General features: G+C 37.1%; 1 protein-coding gene across 2 annotated transcripts; it reads left to right on the top strand.

Moving 5' to 3' along the window:
• The first annotated feature begins 288 nt into the window (after window positions 1–288).
• On the top strand, window positions 289–21,690 carry LOC131944735 (homeotic protein proboscipedia). 2 transcript variants are annotated; one of them, XM_059305532.1, is made up of 5 exons: window positions 289–462; window positions 7,962–8,112; window positions 13,270–13,553; window positions 14,455–14,654; window positions 20,770–21,690. In XM_059305532.1, exons 2-5 carry the CDS (start codon window positions 7,982–7,984, stop codon window positions 21,688–21,690), a joined length of 1,536 nt encoding a protein of 511 aa, XP_059161515.1. In that variant the 5' UTR covers window positions 289–462; window positions 7,962–7,981. The 2 variants fall into 2 exon arrangements, with proteins under 2 accessions (XP_059161515.1, XP_059161516.1); XM_059305533.1 differs by lacking the exons at window positions 289–462; window positions 7,962–8,112 and adding an exon at window positions 10,295–10,326.
• The last annotated feature ends 4,954 nt before the right edge of the window (window positions 21,691–26,644 follow it).

Below are 26,644 nucleotides of genomic sequence, written 5' to 3'. Positions count from 1 at the left end.
TGTTTCTTAGTTTTAATTTTTTTTTTAAACTTCAAGTTAAAAAATTCCAAACTTCTCCCCCCCCTCGACTTTTACTCCACCAGGTGACGTCAGAAGGGGTCTTTGATTGGTCGCTAACCGCGCGAGCAGTAATCACGTCTTCCCCCAGACCGGGGATCCACGCTTGGCCGCCGTCGACAGCGAGACACGGGCGAGGTGGGCGCGCGTGCGGGGAGTGAGCACCCCCCCCTCCCCCACCCCTCGCGGACACCGTTCTCACGGGCAGTCGTTATCTCCGAGGGTCAGACAATCGCCAATGACTTAACTAGCGCTAACTACGCGAGGTTAGATCTGTGGACTAGACCAGCTCTGTGAGAATCGATCCATTTACTCACTTGATTTTAGCCGGGCATTAACCTCTACAACAAGGATTAATACATTGAACTCGACAGATATTCGCGGATTATTGTTTAATAACACAAGGTAAGATAATCAATTATTAAATTATTATATCTTTGTATTTATCAGTAGCCTATGAGTTATATATAAATTATTAAATTTGTAGCTTTAAAGATGAAATATTTTGGTATAGTATTAGTGAGTAGATTTGTACAAGAAACATAATAAAAATTAACATAGGTCATTAAAGATAAGGTATCGTAATTCTGAATAAAATTTACTAGTAAAACAAAATTCAATAACAAAAACAAATTAGCCAATATAATGAGCAACTTGTTTTTTATTAAATCACTTATTTCTTTAATGAAGGGGCGGGGTAATCCTGATAATAACACCAATCAGTCAAAAATATTTAATCTTCTAGATACTTGTTATTCGAGAGTTACCGGACTTAGTTCTGTTATGTGAATATTACATCTTTTAATTTCTGGTCAATTTTTATTTGTTACAATTTTGTGAGAGTTACCGAACTTTAAGCCTGTTTTAAATTCTAGTCCAAAAAGGTTTGACTTCACGACAATGTCATAATTAGGTCTCATTACCTCGAGTCGTCGAGTTTATGACAACTAGTAGTTGTAGTCTGTGTGGTGTTTGATGGCGTGTATTGATTAACTGCAACATAACGTCTACATGGTGTAGCGCATTTTCGAGATGCGCTCTTTTATTTATAAAGTGTTTCATATTTCATATTTTTGTATTTTGGTCTACTATATAATTACAATTAAGTCGAGTCAATTAGTTAGCTCTACAAAACACATATTTGTACAGACGGTCAGAGAATCAATTTTCCTAAATTGTCCAATTCAGTTTTTTAAACAATCGATAAACACACGGATTGTGAGTTTACTCAGATTTGTAAATAAATAGAAAAATTAAGGCCTAGTTTTATTCAATTTTTAATTTTCCCGACAGTTTTAAAAAAACTATTTATAATTATAGTATAATGCAAGGCATGTCCGACATATTTGTTTATCAGCAAAATTTTGTATCAAACATTCAACGGGTTCTAGAGAACTCAACTAGTCTGAGACGAAGTAGGGTTGTATTGTTTATGACATCAATCAGTTACAAGTCTGGTGAGATAATTAGCCTAGTCTTAATGAGTATCCGTGATAGATAAATCTGGTATTTTGGCTCTTGTGGAAGAGATGACCCTGTACCTCGTAGGTAGATCCGATTAAAATATATCACTAAATTATTTGCTGTTTTATAATTAATCTTGATTTTATTGATTTTTTTTCTTTGAATTCTTAAAACAGATGGTTAATCTGAATGCATTGATTTAAAATAGGATGGGGAATGGATGGTTGGGGGAGGGGGTGGGTCTGAGAGTAACGCGATATGTGGGGGGGGGGGATAATTGTCTAGTTCTAGTTCACGCCAGATAAAGTAACTGATTAATTAGATCAATTAAAACCTAATCATATTTTAATTAAAGCACGGCATTTAAGAAACTATAAAGGATTATGGTAATTTTAAAAAATTAATTCTAATTTAGTTTGCGAGTTGCAGTCGTAAAGATCGTTGTCATGACGAGGGGTTTCTAGCGAGATTTGTTGATTGTTTAGTTTGTTGAATATGCGGTTTGTTGGATGTTGTCGGTAAAGTTTTTGCTGGATGAAATTATGTTCCATGAATTTTTGTTGTATACATGTTTGCTGGATATTTTTGTTTGATACATTTTTGTTGGATATGCTCTTGTTGGATAAACACATGTTGGATGAAGACATGTTAGATGAAAACATGTTGTAAGAACATATGTTGGATGAACACATGTTGAATGACTTAATGACCACAAGCAGAGGAGCAGGGTTTGATATCTCTGTTAAAAAAAACCCTCGGAATACGCTACTATTAAAATTTAACCAAAATGACAAGATCGCTATTTTTATTTTTAAATTTTTGATTAAAAAAATAGTTTGTTTTTAAAATGTATCAAAACAAACAAAAAGTAAAATTAGTAATGCTAATATCTCTTTAAAATGTGGTATCTGTAAGAATGTAGGCTTAAGTCATATAAAATGTGTTACAGCTGACAACACGGTTAAACTTTGCTTCAGAATGAATGTGGGTTTAACAAGAAGTATTTTTAGAGCTAGGTTAAAGGGATGGAGGGGGGATAGGTGTGGTGACGCCATTTTAACTTTCAATTTACTAATTACTAATTTTATTAGTAAAGACTAGTTATATATAGTACGGCCATTATATTTTGAGTATTCAAAATAATTTTTAGCAAATAGTTTATACTACTAAAATTTTTTACATTGAGCAACTTCCTGCTAACATGTGTGGGTCTCATTGTTTGAGTTCAGCAACACAAAGTCCACCATCCAGGGTCGGCTCATTGTATCGGAAGTTTTTAAAATATAATTTTCATTTTAAAGCACCTCAATTTTCAAAAATAATAATAATTAATTTAGAAGAATTGGTGTCCTTTTCCCCCCAAAGCGTTATTTAACTTGACAAAATGATCTTTAAGGATCTTTAAGTGAATGATTTCCTGAGTTTGACAAACGATACAAAGGCCATTTATTGGCCAACGGCCACAGGAACCTTGGCCATGTCCAAGACAATTATTGAATCGCCGCTTTCTTAATGGACTTCTTGAGACGGTGAAAGATTTTGGTGAAAATAAAAATACTGGAGATTAACTAGCAATTAATTTGAAGAAATAATTAATGACGTCGCTTGCACGTCTGAGTGATGATAAAACGTTTAGTGACTTAACGAGCGAGAGGTGAACTCGTTGACCTTTGGGTGGGAAGTCATGTGACTTGGGCCAGACATTGGAATCGATTATCTATTGTGTTAAGTATCGATTATCCGTTGCGTTAAATAGCGGTGGACGCAACTAGTGGTCGTCATTATGGTGTTGTGTACTGGGGTGTGAGGGGTGGGATCGTGGGGTGGGGGTTGTTTGAGGGGGTCGTTTGTTAGGATTGTTTCATGGAATCGTTAAGTGGGATCATAGAGCGGTATGTTTGTGTGAACTTGTGGGGTTGTTTGGCTTACTGTGGGGATTGTATGGGTAATGAAGTGTGGGGTTGTGTGGATGATGAAGTGTGGGGTTGTGTGGGTGACTGTGGGGGTTGTTGGGTGATGAAGTGTGGGGTTGTGTGGGTGATGGAGGTGTGGGGCTTTTTTGGTGGATTTTGTGTGGGGTTGACCCCCGTACTTACCCACATTTTATTACTAAAAATTTTGGCCCAAAACAAAAACAATGCACAGAATATTCAACGGTAGGTTTAAAAAGTGTAACCTGTTTGAATGTTAATAAACGGAATATAATAGAATTTTGCTTGTCTTTGAGTATTACATTATTTTGCTAGTACTAGTATTATTAAAATGGTATCATCATATGAATGGAAAATAAAAATATTTTGTACATAATAATTACCTAATCTTTGATTCATCTTCATATGAATAAATAAACAAAGATGAACCGGGAATATTACAATATTTAGGCCTAAATTTTGTTTAATTATTAATTTATCGAACAAAAGGTCCCTAAAAAATAAAATATGTCTATAATGTCTATAAAAGCATTTTGAGAGTAGTTCCATATAAGCCTATTTTATTATTTACACTTAAATTCAATTTATAACATTTTATCAGTTACATTCTTTTTTTATTTGTAGTGGTTGTGATCAGCTTAAAATTACCACAATATTTATTGATTATTAAGAAATTTGAAGAACATTAAAAAAAATTAAAACATGCAACAAAAATAAAAAAAATAATACGGCAAAAAAACAAATACTAGTAATTTACTATTCCTTGCCACACAAATATATGCAATCTTCCGAGAATACCTACAATACTTTTAAGACAAAATAAGCACATCTCTTGAACATTACATTTTCTATTAGTCTATCATTGAGTAGATTTTTAAATTTAATTAACAATAAGTTCTATATGTTAATGATTTTCTCCTATATAGGAGACGATGTTAGATTTTTAAATATTTAACCCAAGCGTAGCATCACCTCCACTAATTTAACCCGTCTTTTAAAGACGTTATGGATTCAGTGTTTCTTCCAGACTTTTTTTCTCCGGGGTGGGGGGGGGGGGGGCACTTGAAATTTTCTGGGGGGGGGGGGGGGTAGACTTTCTTCGGGGTGGGGGGGGGGCGGACACTGTTAAAAGTATATATTTTCTATATAAATTATATAAATTTCATTTCGTTCGGGGGGCGGTAAAAAATGTTAGGGGGGCAGAGCCCCCCCCCCCCCTCAGCGAGGAGATGCCTGGAAGAAACTCTGTTTGGATTGTTTAATATTTAACCTAAGCGTAACATTGCCTCCACTAATTAAACTCCCTTCTTAAAAAGACATGTTGGATTGTTTAACATTTAACCTAGGCCTAACTTCAACTCCACTAATTTATTTAACTCCGTCTTACTAAAGATGTGTAGAAAGAGACATTACATATTAATCTTCACAATGATGTCATTTAACACAACATAATACAACTATCACAACATACCCAATCCCGCTATATCAACTATATGGCAATGACAAATAATCAGTAACTGACACATTCTGTCACTGACATATTTTCTGTCACTGACATATTTTCTTCACTGACATACATACCGTCACTAACACACATACATAGGATTAATATCTGATTCTCGGTTTATAATATAACCTAAGTTTATCATCTAATCTCGATTTAATATCTATTTATGTTTCTCATCTTATCTAAGTTTACCGTGTAATTTAGTTTTATCATCTAATGTAGGTTTAGCATCTAACTTTAGTAAAATTCTAATTAAGTTTCTTTTTCTAACGTCTAATTTAGATTTTACATCTAATCTAAGTTTAACGCCTACTTATGGTTAATATCGAACTTACTTACAAGATATAATCTAGCTCTGTAATCTAATTTAAGTTTACAATCTAATTCAGATTTAACACCAAACTTTAGTTTCCTGATTAAAGTAGATGTTAATGAAGGGGATCCTATGTTATTCAAATTATAAATGGTGTTTATGCATTACTTTATAATTTTTCTACAGGTAAACTAGTAATATGCCTGTTAATCAAGGGCATTCGAGCTGAATTCCCCTATAGTTCATACACTGGTTTCATTAACTTAATTCAATCTAGAGGCGATACACAGCTAATAAGGTAAACAAACATTATGGCTATAATATACAATATGTTTTGTTCCGTTTCCATGGTGAAAATTTTTAAACTTTTCGTTAAACACTTTAAACAAACTACATGCAATTTGTTGAGTAAAATGCAGGCCAACATCGATTACGAATCAATTCAAACTGTGCCTTAACAGAGAGCTATTAAAAAGAAAACGAAACAAAAATCAATCTTTTGTTTATAGGATGTTAAGCTTGTTAAAGACTTTTAGAACATACATAAATTAGCTATTTTAAATTAAGAAAAAGCAACAAAATATATATAATCGCTCGTTTATCAATAGCTCTGCAATAAATTACGTCACTTATCCACATAGCCTCTATAACTCACGATTCGCATGATTAGAATTTATTACTCAAATTTATTTTTACACATATTTTGTGTGATAGACATATTTTGCTGTGAGTTGTAAATGGCTGCCATCCTATATACTTAATTCTTAATTGATTAAGGAACAAATAAGTAGGGTTGTTAACTGCTTATATATGATGATGGGTTAGTTGAAGGTAGATAATAAACTAGGGTTGGTAACTGCTGATACGTGATGTTATATGGGCTAGTTGAAGGTACAACTAGGGTTGGCAACTGTTTTCATAGTGTGAAGCATCTGATGGTGCAGTGTTTGGTGACACTATAGGTTATACCTGGTTGTTGTGGTGGAGGGGGGGGGTCAGATATAATATTGTAATACTAAGGTAAGATGGTAGGTGGTGTACGGATTATATCAAGTAGTACTATGGAACCCGTTTTGAATGTTACCAATTGACGTGGTAGACTTCATAACTCATGTTTCTTATCTCAAGCCCACCTCCAAAAGAAAATCTGTATTTAAAAACACATTGACCTATGATTACTTTTATTCACCAGCTACACGTATACTATAACAAAATGTGATGTGTTTCAACAATACTTTTAACACAAGTTTTAAACTTATCCCTAATAAAATAATGGGTCAACATTTACATCCACAACGAGCATAATTTTTATCATTATACATGTAATGTGTCAATTAAAAAAAAATAGACTGCTGATTCATTAGGAACATTGACAGTGTTAAGAAAAAAACTATCTTTAATTAAATTAATTTTAAACTTAAAAAATAATTCTTAACGTCCTAAACATAATCGTGATGTAGAAATAGATCTAGTAGGTCAGTAAAATAAATCTGAAAACACCCATCAAAGATTGAAAAGGTTACTTTATTACAGTATATTAGTGAGTCACTGTTAAAGTTTACTTTAAAAATATACTTTAGCTATAGCTTTAATGAGGGGTCGTAATTAACATAATGAATTATAAATCTCCATCCGCTAATCAATATCGATGTTACATAAAAGAAATTTAAAATTTCCAATCTACTCAAACGGCGTGTAAATCATTCCCTGGCTAGCTAATTAGCATAATTATAAAATGTTTAGCAGATATCGCTTGTCTCTAATTAAATCAGCCCTCTGCTGGTTTATTAATTGTGTGTACTACCAGCACGATTTAATTTAAAACGGTTAATTAGCAAGATAGCAGAAATATCAAGTTTGTTATGGAGCCCACTTATGTTTTTATTCAGTATGATATGGGGCCCACTGATGTGCTTATCCAGTATGTTATGGGGCCACTGATGTGTTTATCCAGTATGATATGGGGCCCACTGATGTGTTTATCCAGTATGTTATGGGGGCCACGTATGTGATTATCCAGTATGTTATGGGGGCCACGTATGTGATTATTCAGTATGTTATGGGGGCCACTAATGTGTTTATTCAGTATGTAATGGGGCCCACTGATATTTATCCAGTATGTTATGGGGCCCACTGATATTTATCCAGTATGTTATGGGGCCCACTGATATTTATCCAGTATGTTATGGGACCCACTGATATTTATCCAGTATGTTATGGGGCCCACTGATATTTATCCAGTATGTTATGGGGCCCACTGATGTGTTTATCCAGTATGTTATGGGGCCCACGTATGTGATTATCCAGTATGTTATGGGGGCCACGTATGTGATTATCCAGTATGTTATGGGGGCCACGTATGTGATTATTCAGTATGTTATGGGGGCCACTAATGTGTTTATTCAGTATGTAATGAGGCCCACTGATATTTATCCAGTATGTTATGGGGCCCACTGATGTGTTTATTCAGTATGTTAAGGGGCCCACTGATATTTATCCAGTATGTTATGGGGCCCACTGATATTTATCCAGTATGTTATGGGACCCACTGATATTTATCCAGTATGTTATGGGGCCCACTGATGTGTTTTATCCAGTATGTTATGGGGCCCACTGATGTGTTTTTTCAGTATGTTATGGGGCCCACTGATGTGTTTATTCAGTTAAAAACGTTTTTGTGTGTACTCAGGTCAGGCTGACGCCCCCACCATGTTCGCCCCACCCAGTTCCTGGCACCCCCACGTCTACAACAAGCCCCCTCGACGCCTCACCTCCTTCCTCATAGCGGACATCTTGGGTGACGTCAGAGACGCGGACAGTCGAACTTTGGACTCGCGAGGGTAAATATTGCATGTGTGTCTTTGTTGGTACTCACACGTAACTTAATGACCTAGTTTTAAGGTCTAATATTCTAATGACCTAATTTAAAATATTGTAAATTACACGTAATGACCTAGCTTTAAGGTATAATATGCTTATAACCTAGTTTAAAATATTGTAACTAATACTTAGTGACCTAGTTTTAAGGTTTAATATTTTAATGACCAAGTTTAAAATATTGTACCTTACACGTAATGAAATAGTTTTAAAGTCTAATATTCTAATGACCTTGTTTAAAATATTGTAATGAGCTAGTTTTAAGGTATAATATTCTAATGACAATTTTAAAATATATTATGTAATGATCTAATTGTAATTACCCTTTTTACGATGTTATATTATTAAACTAGTTTTAATATCTAATATATAATGCCCGAATTGTAAGACCTAGTTTGTATTGACCTAGTTGTAAAGTATAAACTAAGTATAACGTCACATTTTATAATGACCTACACCTAAAGGGTGATTAAAACATAAGTTCACAATTTCCAACCAATGATCTTCCCTAATGATATATTTTACAACATAATAACGAAATCTCCATTAAGTGTGTAAACAATTAATCATTTCAACCTCATCGATATCCCGATAATTAATGAGTTTAAAATTGTAATTAAATATAGAGCTATAAATAACTAAAACGGTAAATTAGCAGGTCGTTGATAAATAAATTTTATCAATAGCCCACCAAACATGTTGTAGTTTTTAATATTTTTATCTTTAAAAACCATGTACATTAATAATTTATCATGTTTATAGAAACGCTTTGATATAGTTACTTAACGACACAGTAATCTATAGTGTATATACTAGTACTTCGCATACATAGAATTCATAGACACAAAAAAAATTGTGATAAAGACAATAAGAGATCACCCTTGTTATTAAAAGCAGCATATTACATACATGCTTGATGAATAAATAAAGTATAAAGTATGCTGCTTGCTATACTAGGAAGCATATATCATCATTAAGTATGTACACGCTATGTAAAACAAGAATACATCTCATCATTAAGTATGTACACACTATGTAAAACAAGAATACACCCCGCTGTTACATTCTACACTGCACATAACCTTTAGTATATCACTGTAAATACCCTTTGTGTGTATACATCTTATAATCCCCCCCCCCCTTCGTGATGTTGAGTACTCATCGTTCAACTCTCAACCAGAACAAACACACTTCTGTTGGGACAAGTTCTAGAACCTCCTCCATTCCACCCCAACCCCCCCCCCACGCCCCGCTATGTTTGTCGTCGTCCCCCCCCCCCCCCCCGCAGCAATGTTTGTCCCCACCCTTGTGTGTGGATGAGCACTAGAAATCAATTATTCTTTTCTCCTGAGTACAAGTTTTAATTAAAAAGCTAACTAACGTGTTTGGAGAGGGGAGGGGGGGGGGGGGGACAACAACGATACTGCCGATAGAGGGTTGATCGCTTGCTTGTAGACATGGTTAAATGCAACTCAAATTGTCGGCACAATTTGGTTAGACGTACGCAGTGTTGAATTGCTGTTATCGACGATACAATAGGGGTTAGGATCGGGGTTAAGGGGTTTGGGTTGGGTTCACTCAGCAAAAAAGTGACGGTGTGGTCGAATGGTAGAGCGTTCGACTGCAAACCCGGATGTATCGGGTTCGGAAAACTTGAGTCCTTGAGTCCACCCAGCTTTATTGAGTACCTGACTCATGTTAGGGGAAAGAAAGGCCGCTGGGCATATTGCTGACCAAACTATCCCTTCACATGCCGAGGTCACTGAAATATGCCGTAATTGTACCAAAAATAACTTTACTTAAATTGCCCAATGGACCTTAAGGTTCAAAAGATTATTGTACTTTTATTTTTCGCTTACCAAATAATTCAAGCACATTTTGATTAGCCGTACCCCTTAACTAAAGCACGAGAAGAGGGTTAGGGTTATAGCTATGGCGGTTAGGATTAAAGCCTGGGTTAGAGGTAAAGCATAGTTTAAGATTAGGACTAATGTTAGTACAAGCTTAAGTTAAGGTTAGGGCGAGGGTAAGATTGGGTTGTCGGCCTTACTTGTGAGTAGATTATCGGTGTAGGGTGTACCGAATGATTGCGATGTAGAGTTGTCTTATCTTGAGCTGCAGGTAATTGGACAGGTGTGAGGACTGCAACCTGTGGTGGCACATATGGTGTGGCTCTCGTGAGTGATTGTGTGTGGTGTATTTCTAGTTAGTGAGTGCAGTGTATTTCTAGTTTGTGAGTGTGTGTCGTGTATTTCTAGTTTGTGAGTGTGTGTGGTGTATTTCTAGTTTGTGAGTGTGTGTGGTGTATTTCTAGTTTGTAAGTGTGTGGCGTGTATTTCTAGTTTGTGAGTGTCGTGTTTTTCTGGTTTGTGAGTGTCTGTGTTGTATTTCTAGTTATTGTGTGTGTGTGTGTGATATTTTTAAATGCAATACTACGTGGAGGAAATAAATAAAATATATATAAACTTTAAAATAATAAGATTTTTAAAATGCACTAATATATTAAAATACAAATAAATTTCTAAATAATCATAAGCGTTGGTCGCTAAGTATTATTGAATAAGTGTCTAGAGCGACTAAAGTTTGTACTATTATAATTATTAAAATTATTTTTACATTTTGTATTCTTTGTGCTTGTTATTGATTGTTTGATATTAAATTGTTTTCAGTATTTAGATATTGTAAAGCAATAACATTAAGAAGATAATTATGATTTAAAAATAATAAATACAACAACGTTGTAAAAAACTATCTACTTAAAGAAGTCTGTGTCAAACGCTATGTTTACAGAAGTGTCATTTAATTGTATTTAAAGTTACGCCATCATCTACTTAGTTTGAGATCAAATTAATCCAGATTAAAGATGAATTAATGGTTGGATTTAAGTCAATCAGATATTTGCTTCGATTATTTTTTTTGGGAGTTGTTAGGATTCTGAGTGTGGGAATTTATAAAACTCCGTTTAGTATAATTAGAGTTTAATAAAACTAAAACTAAATAAAAAGCGTTTTTAATTAGGAAAAAGGTTGAACCTCTATAGAAATGGCATGCTGCTTACAATTAATTTAGTTTGAAAAGGTCACCACGTTTAGCTTTTAAAGTGTTTCAAAATGTATGTCTAGGTTAAGATATAAAGGGTTGGGTTAAAATGTATGTCTAGGTTAAGATATAAATGGTTGGGTTATAATGTATGTCTAGGTTAAAATATAAATGGTGTAAAGGGTTAATACTAAGTGTCAATGCTTTAAGATGATGTCTAAGTCGAAGTTCCAATTCAAGCACTTCACATTCTGTAAAACTCTCTCTACCTCGAGTCAAATTGATTATATTCGTCTGGGCTGGGCCGTCGTTTATTTTTTTATATCAATGGCGCCGAGATTTTCAGCCCCCGAGCAATTAGTCACGGCCTGTAGCAAAATTGATTTTGATCAACTTACTTTCAAATGTTACCTGCTTGCTTAAGCGATCAGATACTGGCGCCAACCATGGCAGCGCGCGCTGGGTTGTTGGGTACTTCCGGCCACCATCTTAATTGATAATCGATGCCATCTCGCGGTGGAGGGACAATTATTTTTAAACCGGGGTTCTGGTCTATAAATAGAGCCGGTGACATCACCACAACAGCGTGACACGGACGATTGGGGTTCTCAGTGGAGAAATTATGATAAGGGGGGGGGGGGACTTTAGTCTGATATGTGCGGTTAATCAATTTACTAAGTCAAGTTAACTAGCAGTCAAGATGCAGTCATGATGAGGCTAGGTTATGTGTGATGAGTCTAGCTCCCAGGTTATGCATCAAGAGCTTAGTTCCCATGTTATGCATGATAAACTTAGCTCCCATGGTATTGATAATGAGCTTAGATAGCAGGTTATACATGATGAACTTAGCTTGCTGGTTATGCATGAGTTCAGATTGCAGATTATTCATGAGCTTAGATAGCATTTTACACCTGATAAACTGAGGCATGTTTTAGAAGTGCTGTTTGACAGGGTAGAAAAAGCAGTGTTGTTTTGGAAAGGAATGTGTACATTGCCTAAATCAACCCATCCATGTATGTTATCTTGAGCTTATTATAGAACACTAAACGAAATTTTCACCCCCCCCTACCCCACCTCTACCCCTATAATATGCTATATAGCACTTCCCCTCATAGAACATTTTCGAAGATCACTATTTTCCACCTTCAATCACAGCGCTATTTCATACTACAAAAACTTATTTTGTCAATAAACTATTGAAAACAATTCGTCATCACTTAAAAGAAAATCTCTTTAACACCTTCTCTAAAAACAGTTTAAAAATCTAACATTTCTAACATGAAAAAAATATTGAAAAAAAGTAAGAAAAAAAAATGAAAAGAAAGAAATAAAAAGCACATCACAACCACCATGGTGTTACATAACACATGTACGACCCTCAAAGTTCAGAGGATAGTCTCTGACACTCTACCACTAGACCACCCAAACTCAGACATCACAATTAGACTACATGCTCTAATCGGACAAATAGCACAGACGATAATGACGAAACTAATTTAGATTGATTTAGATACACATAAATGCATGTATTCAGTGGCGTAGCGAGGTCGGGTGACACCCGGTGCGGCACTTAATGGTGTCACCCCCCCCCCCCCCCAGAGGCGCAGCGACCCTTCCCGGGGACAAATTTTCGATTTGCACCCCCCCCCCCCTAGAACTTTCGATAGACTAAAAATTAAATTATATTAAAATGGATATAAAATTTAGAATACTTTAGATGGTCTTAAACTGAAATGTTGAGATTGAATTGGTATACATTATATACGCTTTATAGACGTAGTAAAATTTTTCTGGGTGGGATGACGCGGTCTTAGATATATTTAGAAAAAGGTCAACATAAAAGATGAGTAGATCGTTGTAGTACTAGAATGTTGTGGTCCGTCAGTAAACTGTTGTAGTACTAGAATGTTGTGGTCGGTCAGTAAACTGTTGTAGTACTAGAATGTTGTGGTCGGTCAGTAAACTGTTGTAGTACTAGAATGTTGTGGTCGGTCAGTAAATTGTTGTAGTACTAGAATGTTGTGGTCGGTCAGTCAGACAGTAAAAGTTCTGGTCTAACTCCACCGTCTCTCACCTGCCAGGTGTGCCTACAGCGAGTGCGGCAGGTTGTCATGTCCAACAACTCGCTGCCCCACCATCGCCGGCCTTCACCTCCGGCACCACATACACCACCAAGGTCACGGCCACCGAGAGCTGGTCCAGCTGAACATGACACACAACCACCGCGACCACCAACACGACCACCAGCACGACCACCGCACCCAGCCGGACCACGCCGACCACCAGGATCAGCTGCACCGTGACGGGGAGAACTCAAGGTCAACCTGCAGCCCGGCATGTGGCTCGCCGTCTTCCTCGTCGTCTGGTGAGCTGTTTCCCTTGTTTTATATAGGGTCGTGAGTTGTTTCCCTTGTTTTATATAGAGTTGTTTCCCTTGTTTTATATAGAGTTGTCTGGTGAGTTGTTTCCCTTGTTTTATATAGAGTTGTCTGGTGAGTTGTTTCCCTTGTTCTATGTAGGGTTGTTTCCCTTGTTTAACAAAGTTGTTTCCCTTGTTTTATATAGAGTTGTCTAGTGAGTTGTTTCCCTTGTTTTATATAGGGCTGTTTCCCTTGTTTTATATAGGGTTGTTTCCCTTGTTGTATATAGGGTCACTGGTGTTGGGTGGATGATGTCCCTTATGTTGGAAGGGTGATGTCTCCTGTGTTAAATGAGTGATCTCCCCAGTGTTGAATATGTGATATCCCAGGCCTTGGATTTTCGATGTCGTTCGAGTTGAATGTGTGATGTTCTTGTGTTGGATGTGTGATTTTCCTTGTGTTGGTTGGATGATGTCGTCTGTGTTGGATGGGGAAACAATAGCCAATCTTTTGTGTTAATTAAATATTATTTTAATCACAGTTCCTTTTAAGTATCAAATCCTAAGTTCAGCAAACGCTATTTTATCTTAAAAAATCATTTTCAATTCTAAAATTTACAATGTATATATCATCATTTAAATCAGGGGTCTCCAAACTTTTCAGTCCGAGGGCCGTATTAACTATCAAATTTCAGTTCGAGGGCCAGTTTCTTCCAGGCTTGTCATGATTTTTCTGAGCAAAGTTCCTCAGCCTTCACCAACAAACGTCTTTTCCGTGGACAAAAACATCTCCGCGGGCCGGATGAAAGGACCTTGCGGGCCGCATCCGGCCCGCGGGCCGTAGTTTGGAGACCCCTGATTTAAATAAACGACTGCGATTGACAAACTGTATTTTTATCAATTGTAGAGACAGAAATGATGGAGAAGAAGAGAAAGAGCGAGGAGGAAATGAAGGAAGACGCCAATGGAATCAAGAAGAAGAAGGCGAGGACCACCTTCACTGGGCGCCAGATTTTTGAGCTAGAGAAACAGTTCGAGCAGAAGAAATATTTGTCGTCTGCTGAGAGAGCCGAGATGGCGAGTCAGCTCGCGGTCACTGAAACTCAGGTGAGTGAATGGTGGCGCTATAAGGGTGTTTTTTTAATAGTGTCATCATTGGGGGGTCCTTATATGGTGGCGTTAGAAGGGTGTTGTTTTAATGGTGTCATCATTAGGGGGTCCTTAAATGGTGGTGTTATTTGGATGTTTTTTAAATGGTGTCGCCATTAGAGTGGTTTTTAAATGGTGTCATTAGTGTGTTTTAAATGGTGTCGCTAGGGTGTTTTTTAATTAAATAGTGTCGTTATTAAGCTGCTTTTAAATGGTGTCATTAGGATGTTTTTAAATTGTGTCATCAGGAAGTTTTTAGATGGTGTCGTTAGGGTGTTTTTTTTAATAGTGTCGTTATTTCATTAGGGTGTTTTTGTGGTTTCTTCAATAGGGTGTTTTTTAATGGGTTCATCCGATTGGGTATATTTTATAATACAACGTGTCTAAACACAAACAATATTTCATAATATGAACAACCTGTTATGATATGAACAATCTGTCGTTATGTAAACAACCTTCCCTATAGTCTAATCTCAATTAACGTCCAAATTGAAATCAACGACATTTTAAAAACAGCATATTCTGACCCCACCACTCGATCAATACAGCACCCCCACCCCCTCAACCCACCACACCCCCACCCCCTCAACCCACTACACCTGCACCCTCCCATCTTAGTGTGTGGCAAGATTTTGTTTGTAATAAGTTGCAAGGCAAACTGGCATAGATTGGCAACCTGCCCATGTGGAGGTTTTTTTTTTCTCTCCAACAAATCAAAGTCTTACTTCTCAGCATTCACTGTTGATCAGGGGACATAACTGTCACGTTTTTTGCTTTGATTTCAATACGCCTGCCCAGAGTTATGCGACTTTGCGGGTGATTTTTAACGACGCTGGGCCGCTTATACGATCATCACTGTCTCGCTTCACGCTGTGATGGCGTGGAGGAGGGGTTGCGGCGGTGGGGAGGGGGTTCACGTCCATGGGCTTCAGGGTGTTATTTTATGCAATCTCTTCATTGTGTGAAAACACATAAGACGGGACGTATTTTTAAAAAACTGCTTTATAAAGCAATTAATGACTAATACAAAAGAACGTTTTTCAACTGAAAGCCTATGTTATCCCGATAAGTGCTAAACGTTTTTACGAAACAGCCTCTTTTCTGTAAGGTTTTTTACCCTCTCCTTTCTTCATCTTAGGAGGTAGAAAAAAGGGTTTAAAGCACGCTATAAACAAGTAAATGAATACAAACTATCAACGAAGTAATTTCCTTAACCATTAACCTAACGTGCGTTAATCCCGTCAAACAGACTACAGTGGAGTTAACTTGTCATAAACGTCCACTGATACAAAACGCTTTAACACCATCGGGTTAGCGTTACTCGCTATAACGACATAACTAGGATGAAACGTCTCAAGTTTTTTTCAACTGCGTCATTTTTAGACGTCATTTTTTGTCACGTGATCAACGTCACGATTGGTCGGCTCGGTGGCCCATAGAATTAATATGTGGCCTACATATTTTAGAAAAAAAAACTTCAATGAAATAATATTTTATTCTTTACTAAAAATGGAATTACAAATTCTATTATGATAATCAAATTAAATCATTATTTTAAAATTTAGTCAGATTGTATTATATTAGATTAAACAGATTGTGTTTCGATGAATTATTAAGCATAGTTATATCACGATAAATCAGACTACATGATTATATTTTGATGAACCAGATTACAAAGGTAAGACGATTATTACGAGATGTATTCAGACAAGATCCTAATATAAATAGCAACTCGTTCCAACTCAAAAATAAAAGTACACTTTGTAATTTTCATAAAAGATCCTTATTTCAAAGTAAATTTTGAAAATAAAAACATTGAAATGGAAACATTTTTCGGTTGTTCATATCAACATCACCATCCCTTCATATACCGAGGTACAGAAATAAGTGAACTCTACTTCACTTGCCCCGTAGATCGTCAGGTTTGAAAGGGAACTTTACTAGTTTTAAATATCAACATACAAAAAACAAAGAATGATTAGCCTAGTCTCCTGTGCTTTCCAACGTAATCTTGATCTTGATAAATATAATCATGAAATCGGATTTATCTTGTCATAATTATTTTATCAAAAATTTTAAACTAAATTATAACCAGAAACAATTTGTAATAAGTAAATAAAAATAATGCAACCAAATTGATTTATTAAAAATCCTGAATGCAATTTACTAACATGATCGCTTTGTTGTACAAAACAAATAAAAATCAGGTTAAGTTTAATTGAAATTAAATCAATACTTTTGATTATAATTATCGACTTTGTACTTTAGAAAACAAAAAAGGACTTTGTTACTCTAAAACGTGTTGCAAATTTTATACGTTTTTTAGAAGCCAACTATTGATTTCTACATATTTTTTAATGAACGACTTCTTTGTAACAAAAAAGGAATAAAATGTCTATAAAATCTGGCAATTAAAACACAAACAAGACAAGGTGAAAAGAAAAAAGACTGAGTGGGGACAACAGTAGCTTCCAGGGGAGGGGGGGGAGGCATGCTGGGGTGTGTTAGTGGTTGATCATCTGCTTGTGGATGGTGGGGTGGGGTCTGATGGGGTGGGGTCTGATGGGGTGGGGCACGCTGGGGTGGGGCCGGCTGAGGTGTTTTAGTGGTAGGTAATCTGCTTGTGCATCGTGAGTACATAAAGTGAGGTGTGATGTGTGTGGGTAGGGGGGGAGGTAGTTTATAAAGCAGGGAACTGAAACTGTGTGGGGTGTGGGGGTAACAAAATGAAGCTGTGGGGTGTGAGGGGGTTACTTTATAACATATTGAACCGATTAGATATAAAGATACAGAACATAGAGATAAAAAATAAGCCTTGTGTTGTGTGGATGTTACTTTAAAAAGTATCAAGTTTTACTGGAAGGTAAGGGTTACTTTATAAAGTATCAAGTTTTACTGGAATGTAAGGGTTACTTTATAAAGTATCAAGCCAAAGTTTTATTGGAATGTAAGGGTTACTTTATAAAGTATCAAGCCAAAGTTTTACTGGAAGGTAAGGGTTACTTTATAAAGTATCAAGCCAAAGTTTTATTGGAATGTAAGGGTTACTTTATAAAGTATCAAGCCAAAGTTTTACTGGAATGTAAAGGTTACTTTATTAAGTTTAAAAATAAATTATGTTAATGAGTTCTGGTATATTTGATAAAGTATAAACCAAAGTATGGTGATGTGTTTTTAATACAAGTGGATTGAAAAGATTTAACTTTAGGGAAGGGGGTTTTGTTGACAGATGATCGAACTACGCGAGTAGAATGGGGGTGGAGGAGGGTGTTGGATAAAATATTGACCCAAAGGTCAAGCCGATGGGTTGCTTATAACGTATCGACCAGGATATTTTGTTACCTCACATCAAATTTTAACACACGTCGTTTGATCTCAAATCTGACTTAGATTGATTTTTATTGCGGTATAATTCTTTTATATATAATACTTGTAAAAAAAAGTTTTTTTTATAACTTTTGTTTGATGAAATTTATTACAATTCAGCGTTGGAGCTGTCCTTCTGTTTTTATAGCCCATATCGGTCATCTTAAAGAACTTTACCTAGTTTTGTGTGTAGTCTATAGCCCACATCGGTCAACTTTAAGAACTTTACCTAGTTTTGTGTGTAGTCTAAAGCCCATATCGGTCAGCTTTAAGAACTTTACCTAGTTGTGTGTGTAGTCTATAGCCCATATCGATCAGCTTAAAGAACTAAAGCTAGTGTTGTGTGTAGTCTATAGCCCATATGGGTCAGCTTTAAGAACTTTACCTAGTGTTGTGTATAGTCTAAAGCCCATATCGGTCAGCGTTAAGAACTTTACCTAATTTTGTGTGTAGTCTAAAGCCCATATTGGTCAGCGTTAAGAACTTTACCTAGTTGTGTGTAGTCTAATATTGCATCTACGTTAGCCGGTCGTGTATGGTCAGTATCGGCTCAAGCAATACTTAATTAACTAGCCAGAACGATACAGGGTTGGAAATTCGACATTTCTGTCACTCAGACTACTAACCGCTAGACCAGGGGGTTGCTACAGTTCTGAAGCCCCCCCCCCCTGTTATGCCGCTAAACGCAGGGATTCCCGCAATTTTGTCCCCCTTGCTACCAGTCGACAGACTCGGGTTGTTGTTTTTTTTTTAAAATTATTTCCAGCTGGTTTGGACATTATGGGCAGTTTGGTCAAATGCCAGAGTACAGCACGGGTACAAACTCATGACTTCCGGGTTGGCTCTTGTGTGTTCTATCGCTAGACCGCGTCGCCCCCTAGTCTAAAATACTGATTAGTCTAAAATACTGCATCTAATTAAAATAATTAATCATGTTTAAAATACTCAAGACAGAGTTTAACCCAAAAGCGTATCATCATCATCTTCTTTTCCCGTAGTGTCTAAGACACATGGGAGAGATGAAATAGAGTTCATCTGTTTTAATGACCTCGGCATATAACGTTTTCTGTAACGTTAGTCAAGTACCCTTTAGAGCTGGGTGAACTCAGGGACGTCTTGCGGACTCGAGTCAGGGATTCTAACTCTGTGTGTATATATATATATATATATATATATATATATATATATATATATATATATATATATATATATATATATATATATATATATATATATATATATATATATATATATATATATATATATATATATATATATATATATATATATATATATATATATATATATCTATATATATAATTCTCTTCTTCGAGCCGTTAGAAAACAAGCTGCAAACGCTCTCCCTACCTCCCCACCCCTACATGGTTTTAGTGAGCTGTGTTCACTCTAAATGTTTACAAGCAGAGCCAACGATTTTAAACGTAGGGGGGGGGGGGGGGGAGGAGGGGGGGGGGGAGGAGGGGGGGGGGGGAGGAAGGGGGGGTTATGGTCCTTAACGAGCTACTTATAGTGTTTTAAAGAAATATTTTCAGTGTCAGCGTTGGTACTGTCGAATTCACAAATTATGAATTATTGAAAATTAGAAACAACTAAATAGCGGCGTATGTTATGCCGCGGGCCGGCTCGTATATATATAATTCTCCTCTTCGAGCCGTTAGAAAACAAGCTGCAAACGCTCTCCCTACCTCCCCACCCCTACATGGTTTTAGTGAGCTGTGTTCACTCTAAATGTTTACAAGCAGAGCCAACGATTTTAAACGTAGGGGGGGGGGGGGAGGGGGGGGAGGAACGGGGGGGGGGGGGGGGGGTTATGGTCCTTAACGAGCTACTTATAGTGTTTTAAAGAAATATTTTCAGTGTCAGCGTTGGTACTGTCGAATTCACAAATTATGAATTATTGAAAATTAGAAACAACTAAATAGCGGCGTATGTTATGCCGCGGGCCGGCTCGTATCTATATATATAATTCTCCTCTTCGAGCCGTTAGAAAACAAGCTGCAAACGCTCTCCCTACCTCCCCACCCCTACATGGTTTTAGTGAGCTGTGTTCACTCTAAATGTTTACAAGCAGAGCCAACGATTTTAAACGTAGGGGGGGGGAGGGGGGGGGAGGAAGGGGGGAGGGGTTATGGTCCTTAACGAGCTACTTATAGTGTTTTAACGAAATATTTTCAGTGTCAGTGTTGGTACTGTCGAATTCACAAATTATGAATTATTGAAAATTAGAAACAACTAAATAGCGGCGTATGTTATGCCGCGGGCCGGCTCGTATATATATAATTCTCTTCTTCGAGCCGTTAGAAAACAAGCTGTAAACGCGCTCCCTACCTCCCCACCCCTACATGGTTTTAGTGAGCTGTGTTCACACTAAAGGTTTACAAGCTGAGCCAACGATTTTAAACGTGGGGGGGGGGGGGGGAGGAAGGGGGTGGGGGGGGGGGGGGGGGGTTATGGTCCTTAACGAGCTACTTATTGTGTTTTAAAGAAATATTTTCAGTGGCAGCGTTGGTACTGTCGAATTCACAAATTATGAATTACTGAAAAGTAGAAAAAACAACTAAATAGCGGCGTATGTTATGCCGCGGGCCGGCTCGTATATATATAATGCACGAATCGCACTGCATTAAATATGTGTAGATCAATATGTGTTCCACACTACCATTCAACTTTTGTGCACCTTCCCCAGGTAAAAATTTGGTTCCAGAACCGCAGGACCAAGTGGAAGAAACAGGAAAATATTTCCAGCGCGGAGGTGGCGGAACACAAACTTAACGCGGAGAAAAACGTCATCAAGGCCAAGAACCGAAAGAACACGGAGCCGCGGGCGGAGATATCCATGGAGCATCGGCTGGACTTCGAGTCCAGAGGCGTCCTCAGTCACCTGAACACCCTGGTCTCCCGGGATGTGTTAGAGATGGCGGGAGGGGTGCCGCCCATGAAAAAAGACTTGCACGATTCATCCAGAATCTGCGCGTACCAGACCAAGCTTCATGACGTCAAGGCTTTGGATCTTTGCGGAGTTGCCGCCCATTCGATGTTTTCTTCAGCGTTGAGTTCCGGCGGTAAAGCGGAAGTCCCGGAAGATCTGAGCATGCGCGAGAAAGACGAAAACAGGAAAAGTCATGCTGGTTATAACCAGGTCAAACATGGAGATTCACCTTTAAACCGGGTAGGGTCAAATGTCAAGGACGTTTTAATAACATCGATTGACCGCGGGTTTGGGTTGTCGGGTTGTCGGTCTGACGAGGACATGGACGACGCTTTCATCTCGTCGCCAAAGTCCAGGTTCGACGCCGAGGATTCCAAGTCGCCCCCGTCCCCGTACCAACACAGCATCCGCTTCGAGCAGCGGGTCCCGACGCTAACCGACTCGGCCACCAGCCCTTCCCCTCCACCGTGTTCCGACAACACTGACAGCCGAGAGAGTGACGTCAGCCCCGCTAACGGTGCCAGCTCTGGGGAGGTTCCAGGCGAGTCGGTGGTCTCCGGGCAACCTGAGGTGGGCTCTCAGCAGTCGGAGGTCAAACACACCTGGCAAGGTGCGACAGGTGCCGAGTCAGGTGAGGCGATAGACGTCACGGATAAACCGGCAGTCAAGTCTGAATGATGGAGAACCTTGGCACCGCTCGTCTGAGATGGTACCACCATGTCCACAGGAAGTCTGAATGATGGAGAACCTTGGCACCGCTCGTCTGAGATGGTACCACCATGTCCACAGGGTACAGGTGGGCTGTCTGTAGCACACCTACAGCACACCTGTCTGTGTGTGACATACCTGCGACATACTGTCTAAATCACATATTGCTAGACCACAGACTACCTGTGCTAGACTATGTATTGCACACCTTTGCCAGACTGTGTACAGCACACCTGTACTAGACAAAAGCACACCTGTGCTATACTGTTTAAATCACACCAAACTACATCATAGCTGCAATGTGTTCAAATCTATTTTGTGACCTCAAGAACTTGTAAAATTGACTTTAATATTGCCGTGTACAAAACAGAACTAAACAAAATATGTATACATATTATGTGTTTGTATGACCTGAGTATGGAGAGAATGTATACATATGTGTTTGTATGACCTCAGTATGACAATGTAGAGAATGTATACATATGTGTTTGTATGACCTAAGTATGTAGAAAATATATACATATGTGTTTGTGTGACCTGACTAGGAGAGAATGTATACATATGTGTTTGTATGACCTGAGTATGGAGAGAATCTATACATATGTTTTGTATGACCTAAATAAATGGACTCTGATAGCTAGCTAAAAGAACAGACACATTATTTGTACTTACGTTTTGTATTTGAAATGAATGTACATTGTTTATTGATATATTTATAGCATAATGAAAAGTAATATCAAAATATTGTATACAAATTCAATTCAATTTAGATTTTACTGTTTTAACTAAAATAAGGACGCGTTTTAAAAGTGCAAAAGAATAATTTAAATCTACTAAACGGTTAGACCTGAAATACTAATCTCGTCACGTTTACAAGTGTTGAATCGTAACGTTTTCCATATAGAATAAGTTGAGTTTTTTTAAAAACACGACAATAGGTCTCATTGGTAGAATACTGTAGTCGGAAGTTTGGACATAGCTTGTCATATTATACGCACATTGAAACATTTCTTAAAAATGTGTTTTCCTTATACTTCCAGCTACTTTTCCCCTCTAAATTCCCCAAGAATCACCTTGACATGGCTGTATTCAACACTGTGTAATGTGTAGTCTACACACCATGATAAATCAAAGCTTTATGTTCCTGTTGAGGTTTGGTATATTTGTGATATTAAACGAACAATTAATGTACATTACTTGGTGTATGTGTTGTTGTTATAATTGCTGGGGCAATAAGATGTTTCTAAAATAAAAAGATAATTGAGTATCATTTTTTTAAACGAAGAGAAAAAAAAAATACCTCACTTTTTTTTTTTTTTTTGGTCTGTTTTTTTTTTTTTTTTGTATGTATGAGTAGTACAAATAAAACAAGACTTTTAAATCTTTACCCGAACCGGATTCCCTGTTTTAAACCATTACTTTTGTAACATCCACTGAAACTCACATCACTAACAGTAACACTGACATTAGGTAAGTAGATGTTGCTAACTGGAGAGTATTGTATTCTATTGTCAGGGATTTCAGTAACACCTGACTCCTACCTGAGAGGTGGGTTAGGGATAGGGATAAAACATGAGATGTGTTTGATACATGTTTTATGATAACATTTTATTATGATGTTTAACGGTGTATGTTTTATGATACATGTTTTATGATAAAAGTTTTATGATACATGTAATATGAAACGTGTTATATGAAAATGTTTTATATTAAGATTATGTTCTATTCTCTCGTACCAGACTTCACATTTCTAGTCTGAAAATAAAATCTAATTTTGTCAGTAGTTGGCAGTTTGTTTTTTTCTTTCTTGATATTATAGCTCTGTGGAAATTTTTTTTATTCTCATTGATTTACTGCTGTAAACATCGTAGATCACTAACTTAAACACATTGAATCAAAGCCTTAAAAACGTTGAATTACTAGCTTAAACACATTGAGTCACTAACTTAAACATAATAAATCACTAACTTAAACACATTGAATCAAAGCCTTAAACACGTTGAATCACCAGCTTAAACACGTTGAGTCACTAACTGAAAGACATTGAATCACTAGCTTAAACACCATAAATCAATAAAATAAACACAATAAATAAATAACTGAAACACATTAAATCAAAAAGCTAGTACAGAACATTGTGCCACATCTTGTTTGCTGTTTTCAACATGAAGGCAATACTTACGGTGACCGGAATGGTGCGCAACGGAAAACTGCGCACAAAAAAAGTGCATTTAGAGACATTAACAAATAACTATCACACGTACATCATAACATAATAAATGATTTTCTCCACGAAATATCAGAAAATTAAATTGAAATAGTATAGGCCCTAATTATTTTGCATTTGCGCATTTTTCTGTTTGCATAGTTTTCCGTTGCGCAGTTTTGCGTTTGCACATTATTTCTGGGAGCCATACTTACACATACAGTCTAGTTGGGGGGAGGGGGGGGGGAGGTTCCTTATCTATAAGGTCTAGTGACAGAGTCTGATGCATTAATTCTAAAATCGTCACCAAACATATTAAGATAAATTCCTCACATACAGCTTTATCATACATTTTGTTATTATTTAACGTCTTGATATAACTCCGCTCTAGTCACCAAACCACGACCAAATACTTAAGACATTATTTGAACTTATTTGCTCACACGGAGGTAAGTCGATTTCTCTCAACATGCAACTTTGCACACGAACCTGCTTCACTAAACTCTACAGTAGATTAATTGTCACTTGCTCATACAAATGTTGTACATAAATGCGACTCACTAGATTTTTTATAAACAAGACATAACGCATGTGTTTAAAGGAAATATAAAAACATCACAAAACATCATAAACCATCATAAAACCATGATTAAAATATCATGATAACATGGCACCTTTATGTTGGGTGGTAGCGGGTAAACAGCAATTATTTATTCGTCATAAAATTGCTTGCGGGTGGGTCTACCTGATACTAACACAGATTGGAATTATTTACAGAGGACTGGGCAATATTATGACAACATTTGGGAAACATTTGAGAAATATTTTGGCAAGATTTGGGCAATATTTGGGCAATATTTGGGATACATTTGAGAAATATTTGGGCAACATTTAAGTAATATTTGGGCAACATTCGGGCAACATTTGGGCAACATTTGGGCAACATTTGGGCAACATTTGAGCAACATTTGGGCAGCATTTGGGCAACATTTGGGCAACATTTGGGCAACATTTGGGCAACATTTGGGCAACATTTGGGCAACATTTGGGCAACATTTGAGCAGCATTTGGACAACATTTGGGAAACATTTGGGCAACATTTGGGAAACATTTGGGCAACATTTGGGCAACATTTGGGCAACATTTGGGCGACATTTGGGCAACATTTGGGCAACATTTGGGCAACATTTGGGCAACATTTGGGCAACATTTGGGAAACATTTGGGCAACATTTGGGCAACATTTGGGCAACATTTGGGCAACATTTGGGCAACATTTGGGCAACATTTGGGCAACATTTGGGCAACATTTGGGCAACATTTGGGCAACATTTGGGCAACATTTGGGCAACATTTGGGCAACATTTGGGCAACATTTGGGCAACATTTGGGCAACATTTGGGCAACATTTGGGCAACATTTGGGCAACATTTGGGCAACATTTGGGCAAGATTTGGGTAACATTTGGGCAACATTTGGGCAACATTTGGGCAACATTTGGGCAAGATTTGGGCAACATTTGGTCAACATTTGGGCAAGATTTGGGCAACATTGCACATTGGACCACATCGAGCAACATTCTGCAATAATGGGAAAAATTGGACAACATTGGATAACACATTGGGAAGCATTAGGAAATAGTGGAAAACATTTTGCAACATTCGGCAACATTGGGTAACATTAGGCAATATTGGGTAACATTAGGCAACATTGTGCAACATTCGGCAACATTTGACATATAAGGTTACATTGGACACTATGGTATCTAAGAAACAAGACTAATATTTACCCATCCCTTTCACCAATTTTATTTTAAGCTTGTCTGACAAATAAACTGTTATACAGCTGGGGGGTATTGGTGTTTCTTGGGGACCAGGGGGGGGGGGGGCTTAAAGAAGGTAGCGATGTTAGTGGGAGTCTTGTTGTCACAGGCCCTTTAAATCTTGTATTACCAAAAGCACAGCACAGCGATGCAATCGTTCAATAATAAGACTAATTAACATACAAGAACTAAACACAAACTAAATCGGTTCAAGTCCGCCCTTTGATAACATAATATAAAAAGTGTATACTAGTTGAGTGAAACTATTTAAACAGTTTATTATATTTTATTTTCAAAAATACTGTTTTAAAATTGTTATTATTATTTTTTTTACCAAACAATCAAGAAAGAAAAATGTTATTGATAAAGTGGCTTTTAATTTCTGTTAATTTTGTTGCATAAAACATTAATTGTAATTGCAAAGACAGAAAAAAACCCAGCGTGCACTAATTTGTCAGTGGTATTCTGCTACCAAGTTAATGAGATGGAATTTACATAATTGGCAGCGCTAATTTGCATAATCCAAAGACGCTCTGTAGGACTAAAGAGGATGTCCAAGTTTTAGTGTATAAAGGGAATGTCCAAGTTTTAGGGTATAAAGGAAATGTCCAAGTTTCAGGGTATAAAGGTAATGTCCAAGTTTTAGGGTATAAAGGTAATGTCCAAGTTTTAGTGTATAAATGAAATGTCCAAGTTTCAGGGTATAAAGGAAATGTCCAAGTTTCAGGGTATAAAGGTAATGTCCAAGTTTTAGGGTATAAAGGTAATGTCCAAGTTTTAGTGTATAAATGAAATGTCCAAGTTTCAGGGTATAAAGGTAATGTCCAAGTTTTAGGGTATAAAGGTAATGTCCAAGTTTTAGGGTATAAAGGTAATGTCCAAGTTTCAAGGTACAGA

Source organism: Physella acuta, unplaced genomic scaffold, assembly GCF_028476545.2.
Source record: "Physella acuta isolate Inbredline_101_S28 unplaced genomic scaffold, ASM2847654v3 ptg000506l, whole genome shotgun sequence".
Taxonomy (NCBI): Eukaryota; Metazoa; Mollusca; class Gastropoda; family Physidae; genus Physella; species Physella acuta.
The sequence above is the reverse complement of the archived record's forward strand: the minus strand, read 5'-3'. Positions and strand labels throughout refer to the sequence as shown.